Source organism: Lygodium microphyllum, chromosome 26, assembly GCF_053477565.2.
Source record: "Lygodium microphyllum isolate KBCC chromosome 26, Lygodium_microphyllum_v1.1.10, whole genome shotgun sequence".
Lineage (NCBI taxonomy): Eukaryota > Viridiplantae > Streptophyta > Polypodiopsida > Schizaeales > Lygodiaceae > Lygodium > Lygodium microphyllum.
Genome location: NC_141160.1, coordinates 98,660,900 through 98,675,207, shown reverse-complemented (window position 1 = coordinate 98,675,207; position 14,308 = coordinate 98,660,900). Strand labels below are relative to the sequence as shown.

Here is a 14,308-nt window from a genome sequence, read left to right as displayed (position 1 = left end):
GATTTTGGTGTTGTATCTCTTACCTTTGATCGATACTTGTCGTCAAAATGGCCAACCTTTTGACAATGTTGACAATACCTATTCTTTTTAGGTACATTCTGCTACCCAGGTTTGAGAGATTGGGATGTTCCTTGTGATTCCTCGGATTGATTTTACTTCTGCTTTTGCTTTTGCTTTTGATTTTGCTTTTGATTTTGATTTTGATTTTGAGTGGAGGTTTGGTTTTGTTTTCCCTTTCCTTGTTGCCCTTTCTGAGAATGAGCAACAAGAGTTCCCTCTAAAGAGGAATTCATATGAAACTGATCAAACAACCGTGCGTAACGCAACAACCGACACTCTTTAAAACATGATTGCTACAAATGGAAGAAAGAGAAAGGAAAGGACAAGAAGATAGATGATATCAAGGAAGAGAAGAAAGAGGGTCAACAACCCGACAAGAGCAGTGTCAAATTGAAGAGGTGAATGCAGTCACTCATGACAGTGACAATGGGAATGATGTACTTTTGGTCTCTTCACACTTTGGTACACATGCTTTACTTGCAGATATAGATGATGATATGCATGCTTGGATTCTTAATTCAGGTGCTTCCTTTCATGTCACTTCTCATCGTGAGTGGTTCTCTACCTATACAAGGGTCGACATGGTGTTGTCCATCTTGGGGACAACTATGCATGTGACATTGCAGGTATTGGCAATGGGCAATTGTAGTTTCAGCATGGCTCTGTCTTCACACTTTAGCATGTATGGTATGCACCTCAACTCAAGAAGAGATCGATTAGCACACGGCAGTTGGATGATGATGGTTTTTATACTACTTTTGGTGATGGAAAATGAAAGTTCTGTAAGAGATCTAGAGTGATTGCCAGAGGTTGTAAAAGTGATACTTTGTATCCTCTCCATGTATCTAGTGTGAGTGATCATGTTGTTGCTGTGACCGAGCAGCCAAGTGTTTCTTTGTGGCATGACCGCTTGGGACACATGAAACTACCTGGAATGAAAGTGCTCTGTCGTTTGGGTTACTTGTCTTGTCTTGGTTATGTTGATTGTGAGCATTGTGATCATTGTATAATGGTAAACATGCACAGACGTCTCATAAAAAGTCTGTAGTCATGGTAAGCTTTAAAACTATAGCTTCCACAAAATTGAAATATTTCCTGGGGAGTTTATTTAGGAACAATGTGATTTGATCGTCAAAGGACTTGGGAGTCCCTATAGTGGAGAATTCAACAAGAAGACGCCTCAGCCAACTTGACTTTCAAGTCGTCCCGGTCAGTGATTTTGAACAATTGGAGCTCATGGTCAAGATTGATACGATGGGTCCTGTCTCGAGCCGCTGCCTTGAGGTGCGTCCCGAACAGCATAGCGGTTAGTCAAGTGTACCCATCGCTCAGATGCTAAGTCAAAATGTTGAAGCTGAGAATGAAACTCGGACAATAAGCGCTGCATTAGCTCGACAATAGTAGAGGTATTCCTAGCCTTCCATGAGCAGACAACCTCGTATGGAACAAGTGCGGGATCGGGTTGGGGTTCCAACCCCTGGATAAGATCCCATAGGTTGTGGGAGTCAAGGATATGTCTTATCAAGTTCGACCAAGCGGTAAAGTTTGACCCGTTAAAACGAGTTTTGTCATTAAATGCATGCTCGGCAGAAGATGAGCTAGAACCATGAAGTGTTGGGTAGGTGGGGTAAGATGGATGTGAAGGGTAGGATGGTGGAGGTGGATATGTTTGATAGGTAGAAGGAGAGGTTAGAGATGAATAGGCAGAAGTAGGCTGTGAGTGTCCAATTAGTGTCAATTGAGGCGGGGGCATTGGAACATGAATGTTTCTATTAGGTGCCGGTGTAGATGGAGGCATTGGGATACGGAAGCCCTGTCCAAAGTGAGGCTGGGGCATAGCAATATGACTAGAAGATCCACTAGGTAAACCCATGGAGATAAATTGTGGAGTCAACTGATCCACACTTAGGAGAGACTGGGAGGGATACCCAGGCTGCAATGATCTCGAAAATGTGTGTGAAAAAGTAGGTGAAACACCATCGGGCTGAGGGAAGCATGAGGTCCTAAAGGATGTGTCTGTGTTTCCATAATCCCCCGGTGTGATGTGCGGTGCGACATGAGGTGTTTGAAATGGAAATGTAAATGGTGTGAATGGAAGTGGAGAAGCAGTGGAAGAATATTGTGGGATGGGTGGGTTTTGAAAATATGGTGTGTGAGGTGCAGATACATTTTGTTTATTTTTATCATTTAAAGATTGGAAATGAAAATGTGAAGATGATGATGCACCATGCAATGAAGAAAAAGGAACACCAAATTCATTCTGATTTTGTGAAGTAGACAGAAAAGAAAGAAGGTTAGAAGAAGAGGTACCTAGCTTTTTTTTATAATCCCCACGACATCTATTAATATAGAAGAATTGGTCCTCAAGAGGACCTTTTCCGTAGTCGATAAATTGGACTCTTTCTTCCACGTGATCTCTACTAGAATATTGCAAAGCAAAAGAGGTAAAAAAAAGAAGAAACATCTAAAGTACCTTGTACCGGAGTGGACGGAAGAGGATGAAAGAAAGGAGCATACTCCAAGTCTTGTTCTCTAAGAGAGGGGCCTATCCCTAATGGAGGTCTCGACGGCCCTGCAACATCATTAGATTTACCCGTAATATCTGAAGAGAGAAATTCATGCATACCTTCATTTAAAAGCTTTTCTTGAAAGGCAATCCTTTGATCAAGCTCCTCAATCTTCTTCCATCTATAAGCTATTATCACAACTCTATAGAAACAGAATTTGTATCCTTTTTCATTAATTTGTCTATATAATGATTTATTAAATTTATTTTCTTTACACTAATTAGATGTAAAGAAAAGTGCATTGAAGCTGGCCACTGATGAGTGGTCACAGGTTATGGTGGACCCACGCGGTGGGTTAGAGAAAAGATAGTTCACACTTCCACCTATATGGCCCGATTGAGCGCCTGTGACCAGAACTCACGCATATCAGGGTTAGACTCGCACACAGAAAAGATTGATGCCTTGAAGTGTGGGCTAGATCCACCAGAACAGACAATTACAATCAACAAGATGGCATGATCATGAAATGCTTGTATAATGTGCATGTGTGGACTGAAAGCTTGAAATGCACATTTCTTTGCATAGGAAAGTCACATGAAGATTCTGATACCGTTTTTGCGATGTACACGGAAAAAGCTTTCATATGACACCCATATTGGGGGGGTTCCTAAATTTTAGGAGGTCCCTAAATTTTAAGAGCCTCGAATTAGCCTAAAAATGCTAGTCCTAAAATAATAGGAATATCATTCTAAAAATAGTAAGTTCTGTACTCTGACTGTGCTTACTAAATTTGGTTGTTTCTATTCTTGACAATATTCAGCCCAAAAAGGAAGGCCATAGAGAAGAGACAAGTGTCAAGACACTTGTTACACAAGTTTCCAAGTGTCCCACCACTTGTCACATCTCATGACATGTGGCTGGACACTTGTCTTGTGCTACTCCACTTCCCTTTTGTACTAGCTCTTCCCTCTCCTATAAATAAGAGCTCGTTTTTCTTCATTCAGTATCATTTTTCTTTGCTGTAAACTCATGTACAGCACCCATAGATAGCCAGAAACTGGCCCCATCCATCCCCATCATCATCCCCCACTTTTCCATTATCAAATTCCTCCATATTCTCTCTTCTATCACTGCTGTTTTACAGGACAGCAAGCCTGAAAATTCATTACAGCACCTCCTTCTCAAGCTCTTTCTTCCATTTTAGCAACAAGAAGCAAGCCCTATCCATGTACTACTGCTCAACGATGGAGAAAGGCTGATTTCCCCTCTTTCTTCTCTCATAACTGTAAAGAAATCAGTTCTTATCATTGCATAATAGATAATGCATGTGTGTTTGTACATCTTTGCATGATCTTGTGAGAGTGAGAATTACTTCTCCTCACTCTCAGGTTGATTGTAACTGAGCTCTTCCCTAAGGGACTTGGATTGAGTAGAAATACATTCCTTCGAGGGGGGTTGCCCATCTTCAACCCTCAATCTTGTCTCCATTATTTTTACATTTTCATGGTTGTAATTTTGTGAGTAATTTTCATTTTCAGCTTTAAGTGTTCATTCTCTTTTATATTAAATCTCGAAAACAAGCGAATATCATAATTGTTAAGCATACTACGTTGTTCGGGGCGTTTACAGTGGTATCAGAGCTTTGGCTCGGTCCTCACCCCAACACTGATAGTGCTTATAATTATAAGTTTGTTTGTTTTCAGCCTTGCATTGAGTGCTTGAGCATATTTTTTTCTTAAGAGTCTCAATGGATCAGTCGAGTGCTATCCTTCAAGCCATTCAAAGTCTTAGAGAGGAGAATCAGCAAAGTCGTGACCAACTTCTGAAACTAGAAAAGGTTGAGAATCCCAAAGAATTTAAGGAAAGAAGCCCATCTGCTTCAAGGAGACAAAGCCATATCAATGAAAGGAGCCGATCAAGAAGTCCAAATACTTCTAAGATGCAGTCCCATTCTACTTCAAGACAAAGAAAGAGATCGCGTCGAAGCTCATCCTCTTCTTCAAAGTCATTTGGCGCCTACTTTGATGGACCCTCTCCTAGTGACGAAGAGTCACACCCTTCTCGTGGAAGACCTCATAATCGTCAAAGGCGTCGACATTCTTCACCCTCGTCTCCATCTTTATCCCCATAAATCACTTCATCATCTTCAACCTCAAGATCTGGGCATGGACGAAGGCATAAGAAGAAGAAGAAGACTAAGTCACTATCTCAACTTGAAAAGAAGATGAAGTTCAGTATGTATGATGGTTCCCGAAATCCTGATCTTCTTCTGAAGTTTATTCGTCAATTTCAAATTTTGTATGGTCGTGACAAGTATAAAGAAAAAGAAAAGATTAAGTTTGCAGCTTTACATTTAACCAACTTAGCCCATAATTGGTGGACGGGGTTGGAATATAATCATGCTGCCCCAAAATCATGGCGGTCCTTTGTTCGCATGATACAAAGACAATTTCTTCCTGTTCATTTCAAAAGAGATGTAAAAATGACAAAGCAAAGGAAAAATGAGTCACTTGGTGACTATACCAAGAGATTTTGGGAGTTACTTTTGAAGCTCCAACATTTCAAGAAGATCAGCAGTTCGGAAAAGCTTAGGAAGTTTCAAGGAGGTTTGCATTTTAAACTTCGTACTGCTCTTAATCATTATCATTGTTTTAGTCTCAGGGAACTCATTGACCATGCTGAGACATGGGAAATGGAGCACAATGGCAACAAATCATTCCAAAAGAATGATAAGAAGAGAGTAGTTGATGATGAGGAGTATTCAGCCCCAAATGAAGGACAAAAACAGCGGCAAAAGCAGCCATCAAATCAAAAGAAGATGAAGCCCTATGCACCTCCTAATGCTCCTCAATTTCGCTCCAATCTATACCCACAAGCAAAGCAACTTTCCGAAGAAGAAAAGCAACGCTTCATGAAAGAAGGGAAGTGCTTTAAATGTGGACAAACAAGCCACATAGCGAAGCAATGTCCAAACAAGGGACAAAGCAAGGTTTCTGACAAGCAGCCTAAGTCGCCAGTGAAAATCAATGCTATCAGTGATGTAGTTGCAAACACAACTCACACTCCAGAGACGCGCAAATTATTAAAAGCTTGGGGACAGTTGCAAGGTAAGCAAGCACTATTCTTGATGGATCTTGGGACGAATGAAAATATCATTTCCTTGCAATTAGCTAAAGAGCTTGGATTAAAGAATGAAGAGATGGACACTCCGGCAGAAGTTCGCCAAGCTTTAAATGCTGATGAAGGTGACACATTGAAGACTGTGACACCTTACATTGGCAAGCTCAAGTTTCAAATTCAAGGCTATAGTGACGAAGATACCTTTTGTATCGGAGACCTTGATGGTTGCGATGTGATTCTTGGCATGCCCTGGAATCATAGAGTAGATTCAACCATCTTCTCTCAGAAAAAGAAGGTAGAACTCACCAACAAAGGCAAGAAGTATGAGATCCAAGCCCGAGTTTCTAGAGACACCATACCTATGGTAAGCCATATGCAAGTCTCTAGAGCAATTAAGGATTGTGTTCAATGTTGTTTGCTTTATGCCACTGATGTAAAAGATAATATGAATGCTGAAAACCAAGAGCGACTTCAGCTCTTGGAAAAGTATAAAGATTGTTTTTCGGAAGATCTTCCTTATCAGCTTTTCTAGAAAGGCCAGAAGACCATCATATTGATATTATCCCGGGCAGTTCTCCTCCTAATATAGCACCATACCGTGTGAGCCGTCCTCAACAAGAAGAAATCAGAAAGCAAGTCAAAGACCTACTCAACCGTGGGCTAATTAGGCCAAGTAGCTCACCATTTTGTTCACCGGTTCTTCTTGTTCAAAAGAAAGATGGCACATTCAGGATGTGCATTGATTATCGAGCCCTCAACAAAACCACTGTGAAGAATCGGTTTCCTGTTCCCAGAATTGACAACATTTTGGATCGTCTAGGAGGCTCAAAGGTTTTCAGCCGCATTGATCTAAAGAGTGGTTATCATCAAATTAGGGTAATACCACAAGATGTACACAAAACTGCTTTCTGCACTTCATACGGTCTTTATGAATTCTCGGTGGTTCTTTTCGGATTAACCAATGCACCAGGCACCTTTAATCGAATGATGGAGTGCATCTTTAGAGAGCATCGACAATATGTTGGTACTTTTTTTGATGATATTCTTGTCTTTAGCAAGAATGAAGAGGAGCATCATCAACACTTGGAAATTGTTCTACAATTACTTCAACAAAATCAACTCTTGGTAAATGGTAAAAAGAGTGAATTTTTCATGCATAAAATAAATTACCTTGGGTATGTCATCTCTTCTGAAGGGATTCAGATGGATCCTGAAAAGACCAGGATGACCCAAGAATTGCCTCATCTTCATGATGTACATGAGGTGCGATCGTTTCTTGGCTTATGCTCTTATTATCGCCGCTTCATCAAGCATTTTGCACATATGGCTTCTCCACTTCATGACCTTACAAAGAAGAAGATCTCTTTCCAATGGAAGGAAAAAGAGAAGGCAGCCTTCACAAGGCTGAAAACAGCTCTTACTTCTGGACCTGTTCTTATCATTCTAGATCTGGTAAAACCATTTGTGGTGGAAGTAGATGCTTGCGGTGATTATATTGATGCAGTGCTAAATCAAGAAGGCCATGCCGTAGCCTTTGAAAGCCGCCGTCTAAATGATGTGGAGAAAAGGTATGACATTTATGAAAAGGAGCTCTTAGCAGTGGTTCGTGCTTTAAAGATATGAAAACATTATCTTTTAGGCAATGAATTCCTTATTAAAACTGATAATCAAAGCTTGAAGTATTTCAAGACTCAAAAGCATTTGCAGGAGAAACATGCAAGATGGGAAAATTTCTTGTCTATGTTTCATTTTCAAATTATGTACACTCCAGGGAAACAAAATGTAGTTGCTGATGCACTTTCTAGAGTGCCTCGCATTGCAACTATTACAGTGGCTCATCATGAAGATTTTCAAACGATGAAGAATACTTATGATGAAGATACTGATTTTGCAGCAATTTGGTCAAATTTACAGCAAGGAGGTTCTCATCCAGATTATTCCATCAAAGACGGTTACCTTCTCATGAACAATCGCCTTTGTGTCACTCTTCCTGTTCGACAAAAGGTGCTTAAAGAAAGTCATGAACCCCCTTATGCAGGGCATAGAGGGAGGGCAGCCACCCTAAGTGCAATTGAGCGCTACTTTTATTGGCCAACATTACGAAGAGATACACATAACTTCATTGAGGCTTGTCTGGTATGCCAAAAATCCAAGTATGATAGACAGAAGATTCCAGGATTGTTGCAACCTCTTCCAGTACCCAAAGATCCATGGGAATCTATCACAATGGATTTCATCTCAGGTATTCCAAGAACACCTCAAGGTCATGATATGATTTGGGTCATAATTGATAGATTCAGCAAACAATCACATTTTATTCCATGTCATAAAACATTGAAATCGGCACAAGCTGCAAGACTTTTCATTCAACATATCTTCAGATTACATGGTATGCCTTCTGAGATCATTTCAGATAGAGACTCCAAATTCACAAGTAACTTTTGGCGTGCTTTATTTGAGAATTTGGGAACCACTTTAAAGTTTTCCTCAGCTTTTCATCCTCAAACTGACGGCCAAACAGAGGTGAGTGAGATACAGTGCACTCATCCACAGGGAAAGCTCCAAATGAAATAGTACAGGGTAAAGTGATTCCTCCTCCAATTATTCGCACTAAAGATAAGATTTTTGCTGCTGATGAGTTTGCTTTAGATTTAAAAACCGCAATGGATCAAGTTCGAGCCACTATTAAAGTTGCCTAAGAGCGACAAAAGAAGCAAGGAGATAAAGGAAGAAGACCTTTGGCTTTTGAAAAAGGTCAATATGTCTTGCTAACGTTTGATAAAAGCAGGCTCAAACAAGGTTCCGATCAAAATTCATCTTTTCCAAAGCTCTCTAGTAGATACTTTGGACTCTTTAAAGTGATTGAGAACATAAATGAAGTTTCTTATCGACTTGAGCTTCCTGCTCATTGGAAAATACACAATGTTTTTCATGTAAGTTTGCTAAAACCTTACATAGGACCAGAACCAAAGGAACCCATTACTGAAGATCCCCCAGAAGTTGAAGAAACAGAGCAACTCTTGGAACTTGAATAGATTTTGTTTCACAAGGATCGAACCACGAGAAGTGACCTTGTGACACGAAAATTCTTACTAAAATTCAAGAATCTACCCACAACAGATGCACAGTGGGTAGATGAAAAATTCATGAAGGATTACCCAAACATTCTTCAGCCATATCAAGAAGCTTTTCAACTGAGGACAGTTGAATAAAAGCCAGAGGGCTGTCACAACTCTATAGAAACATAATTTGTATCCTTTTTCATTAATTTGTCTATATAATGATTTATTAAATTTATTTCCTTTGCACTAATTAGATGTAAAGAAAAGTGCATTGGAGCTGGCCACTGATGAGTGGTCACAGGTTATGGTGGACCCACGCGGTGGGCTAGAGAAAAGATAGTTCACACTTCCACCTATATGGCCCAATTGAGCGCCTGTGACCAGAACTCACGCATATCAGGGTTAGACTCGCACACAGAAAAGATTGATGCCTTGAAGTGTGGGCTAGATCCACTAGAACAGACAGTTACAATCAACAAGATGGCATGATCATGAAATGCTTGTATAATGTGCATGTGTGGGCTAAAAGCTTGAAATGCACATTTCTTTGCATAGGAAAGTCGCATGAAGATTTTGATACCGTTTTTGCGATGTACACGGAAAAAGCTTTCATATGACACCCATATTGGGGTGGTCCCTAAATTTTAGGAGATCCCTAAATTTTAGGAGCTCGAATTAGCCTAAAAATGCTAGTCCTAAAAAATAGGGATGTCATTCTAAAAATAGTAAGTTCTGTACTCTGACTGTGCTTACTAAATTTGGTTGTTTCTATTCTTGACAGTATTTAGCCCAAAAAGGAAGGCCATAGAGAAGAGACAAGTGTCAAGACACTTGTCACACAAGTTTTCAAGTGTCCCACCACTTGTCACATCTCATGACATGTGGCTGGACACTTGTCTTGTGCTACTCCACTTTCCCCTTTTGTACTAGCTCTTCCCTCTCCTATAAATAAGAGCTCGTTTTTCTTCATTCAGCATCATTTTTCTTTGCTGTAAACTCATGTACAGCACCCATAGATAGCCAGAAACTGGCCCCATCCATCCCCATCATCATTCCCCACTTTTCCATTATCAAATTCCTCCATATTCTCTCTTCTATCACTGCTGTTTTACAGGACAGCAAGCTTATAAATTCATTACAGCACCTCCTTCTCAAGCTCTTTCTTCCATTTTAGCAACAAGAAGCAAGCCCTATCCATGTACTACTGTTCAATGATGGAGAAAGGCTGATTTCCCCTCTTTCTTCTCTCATAACTGTAAAGAAATCAGTTCTTATCATTGCATAATAGATAATGCATGTGTGTTTGTACATCTTTGCATGATCTTGTGAGAGTGAGAATTACTTCTCCTCACTCTCAGGTTGATTGTCACTGAGCTCTTCCCTAAGGGACTTGGGTTGAGCAGAAATATATTCCTTCAGGGGGGGGGGGGTTGCCCATCTTCAATCCTCAATCTTGTCTCCATTACTTTTACATTTTCATGGCTGTAATTTTGTGAGTAATTTTCATTTTCTGCTTTAAGTGTTCATTCTCTTTTATATTAAATCTCGAAAACAAGCGAATATCATAATTGTTAAGCATACTACGTTGTTCGAGGCGTTTATAGCTATGATGAGTTTGTATTCTTCAGTGGCTAGCTTGCCTAGTTTTTCTTATGTATAATCAGAAGTGTCTTCCACCATGTTAGAACTTTGTGGAGCAAGCTGATCGGCCCACTCTCGCTCGGTTCTCGGCATAGTTGGTTTTGGAGATTGAATCGGTGTTGTTGTGTTCGAAGTCATTTGAACCTACTGTTGTTCTTGCTTCTTGTGTAGAGCTTTCAGATCAAAGGCCTAGGTTTCTCAGAGAGTACCAGGCTCTGATACCATGTAAATAAATGCCCTAACACAGAAACCGTACGACAAAGCACAGACTGATAAAAGAACACAGTTAGGGTTAGGGTAACTCAGAGATAATGAACACACTGAATGAATAAAGTGATATGACTACTGAATATACGATGCTCATGCAGCAAACACACTATGCAGTGAATGAATATTGTACCTCAAACTCCTGTATTTCAAGGATCAGGGTAGGGATAATGAGCTGGAGAGTGTACTGTACTCTGAACGGATCCCGAATCACAGCAAGGCAGCCTCTGGATGTCCAATACCAGCAAACGCAACAATGAGAAGCTAGATCTGATGCAGACGGTAGTGAGGAGAGAGAAGACTAAAAAGCAGGCCTGTAGGAGAGAGAAAGACTAAAAACGTAGGCAGGACAACCTGTAGGAGAGAGAAAGAGTAAAAACGCAGGCAGGACAGCTTGCAGGAGAGAGAAAACCGCTAGTCGACAGGCACGACAGCTAGGCGACAGCTTGCAAGAAGCAAACTCAGGGCTATGATGACGTGGGAGGCTGTACGGTGGCAGGTCTGCGGAGAAACAGCAGTCGCCTAGCTGGAATCAGCTCCAAACTGCATGAAGAGGGCTTAAAATCAGGTGCCAACTGATGTAGACAGCAATGGACAGCTTCAGCTGAGATGTCCCCCACGAATGGGGTGTGAGCAGCAAACTGAAACACCTGAAATCTGCAAAAACGAAATTAAGGGTTGAATGGAGTGTAGCAAACGTATTTATAGAAAATTTGGGCCCTCGCAAGTGGGTTTGTACTTATGGGACACAGAAACTCTCTAGGATCGCGTTTCTTTTAAATAAACAAGGTTTCTTCGTTAATCAAGCATGTTTTGGGGCTGTTTAAGTAAAGCTAATGCATTTTTACCTCAATAGAAATGTGGCGCTTGAAGCAAAAGAGGAAGAGTGAAGGCAGCCACAAGCCATAAACCACAATGTCATGCAGGGGTGTGAGGGCAGTGGAAGGGGCTGGTGAGAGAAGGGAAGTGGTGGTGGTGATTGAAGAAGGTGGTGAAGAATGATTGAAGAGAGAGTGGTGGAATGAAGTGATTAGCTATTTATAGGCATAAGCTGTCTAGGGTGGTGCACCATTGTGTGGGCCCCCATTGAAAAAGTGGTCAAAATGTGGACACCAGGCCTTTTTGGGGCTGTCAGTGCAAAACCCTAAATGAAGTGTGTGAACTGAAGAAGTGGCTTCTCAACAATAGTCTTTAGTTAATTTCGGGTGATTTTTAAAGGTTGAACAAGCAAGGCAAACATGTACATAAGCATGCCGTTACAAGCAATTCTAACAAAGCTGAAAACTGGGGGCAAAAGGAGATCCAAAACATGTTTCCCAAGACTTGGAAAATGCCCTTCAATGCAACTATGTAGATTGGATTACTTGGACTTTTTCTCATGAGACACTAGAGAAAGACCGCATGGTTCAAAACAATCCAGATTGTCCATGGTTATCCAATCTACTGCCATGACATCATTGAAATAGGCAATTCCATCAGTTGGTCAGTCTTCATTTCCAACTTCAATTTCCAGTGTTTTTGCAGCCTCCTCCCACTCTTACTTTATCTCCCTTCAACTATCTCTGTCTGCAGACCATTTCCTATCATCTTTTGGGGGGGAGTTCCATTTCTGTCCAACACCTGTGTGTTTCTTAAGTTTTTCAACCTCTATTTTGGCTTAAATTCTACTTTTATTACCTATGTTTCCGGCCTTCAATTTGCTTCTTTCATGCTTTTATCTTGCCTCTGCTCCTTTCACTCTTGCTGTATCTCCTTTGTAGTGTCTTTGTCTGCAATGTATTTCTTGTCATTGCAGCCTGTCTTAATGAGAGACTGTGTATTGAGCCATACAAACTATGGAGATGGTAGTAACTCTTAACTCTTACTGACAGCTGGCAGCTAAATTTGTGGGTGCAATATATTGCAGTTTTTTTATATGACAGACATAACTACATGCATGCAGTAAGTTATACTACAGATATATACATATAGCTTCAAATGACATTTCTGGTTCCCATTTTGCCTATTCTTGGATTAGATCAAAACTTTCGTTCTCGACTCCAAAATTTCCTGAAACTTCTGCAACTACCTTGGCTGTTAAGAGGTTTTGGGCTTATAACTCCCTGTTGAGTATTGGTCCTCTTTGGAAATGTATGGTGGTCAGTGTACTTCCTTCTATGTTTGTTCAATGTCAACAAGCCTTCGAGACAATATGCAATGATATTGTGGCTGGTTCAATATATCAAGAGTTCTTCAAAAAGTCTTTACTGTTCAGAGTTTGAGTTACCTGCTAGGCAAGATTTTGTAGCTTGTGAGGTTCCATACTAAGAAAAGCTTAAACTGGCATTTGTAAAGTTGTTCATTTTTGGCTGTTGTTGGTTTTTCAACCTCGTCACATCCAAGTAATTATGATAATCTTTCACCTCCATTTTTAGTTTCGAAGGACATTCATAGACTTTAGTCTTTTATGATTTTCTGTATTTGAAATGGGGGTAAGAAAAGAGGACAAGGTGATGATTCCTTAAGAACAACCATCGTTTCAACAATATGTGCAGGTTTCGAGCAATTGATATCAACAATGGAGGAATATCAACCTTCACTGTGAATGAGAAAGGACATCCGTTGTTACAAAATCTTAACATGACATCACATCTCTTTGTAGATGAGGTATACTATTGAATAGTTGCAAGTGGAATGGACCACTGTTGTACATAATTAAGCTTTGTAACTTTATTTGTCACATTCAAGACCAGAGACTTACCCTACTTGGAAAAACCAAAAAAATTGTACTCTATACTTCTGCAACGTGCATACAACTTATATGTGCAACCTACTATCTGTAGCTGAAGTGGTAGGTGCCATCTTATCTAAAGTCCATCCCTTCAAGCTGTAGCATTATAAATTCTAATTCATTAGTTTCATACAGTTTGATTCTTTAAAGATGTTCAAATGTTTTTGCTTGATTTAGTGTGTTCTCTTGGGATTGTTCCTACCATGCACATACTTTCTCTTAAATAAAGATCATGGTCTTTTACACATCTAGATGGGTTATAATAGAGTTGCTAATCACTCAGAGGCAAACAAATAGAGGTGACATGCTGATATGTATGCTTAGGCATCACTTTTACTAGCATAAGGAGCTAGTTTTCCATGAGATATTCAGCACAAATAGACCAATAGGAGGAAGGTGTGCCGAATTTGCATAAATGGAGTATGTTCATTGTGCTCATTTTTATGGATCTTGCACAAAAGGATGGTTTTTTTATATATAAATCACCTGAGCTATGAAGTATACAACGCCATGATCACTACTTAATTGTTGGAGAGGTCTCAAATCTTTGATCTCCAAGATGATTTGTTTTTTACCCTCAGTGCCACATGAGACCATTCGAGCAGAGTTTCCAGCACCTCCCATTGTAGTGAAGCTCTATTTCAAGCCATTAGCTAGAGGATCCATGAGCCTAGGTAGATTACCATGTTGAGCTCTAGAGGTGCCATTAAAGTATTGCAACACATTATGGCCGTCTATCATGGTATGTTGTAGGGAATTGGTTCTTAGAGCATGAGATATGTTGTAGGGAATTAGGCTACTACCCCTTCTAGTATAGTAATAATTTCCCACTTTTTTATACTTTATTAATTTATTTAGAGGATGTTGAATATACTTGTTGT

General features: G+C 40.2%; 1 protein-coding gene across 2 annotated transcripts in view; it reads left to right on the top strand.

Annotated features, from left to right (window-relative positions):
• Positions 1-13,576, top strand: part of LOC148013591 (putative 2-carboxy-D-arabinitol-1-phosphatase) — an 86,008-nt gene extending 72,432 nt beyond the window's left edge. For both annotated transcript variants that reach the window (XM_087668249.1, XM_087668248.1), the window contains exon 7: positions 13,192-13,576. In XM_087668249.1, coding sequence (XP_087524375.1) covers positions 13,192-13,315 — 124 coding nt within the window. In that variant the 3' untranslated portion in view covers positions 13,316-13,576. The remainder of the gene's footprint in view (positions 1-13,191) is intronic.
• Positions 13,577-14,308: the final 732 nt, after the last annotated feature.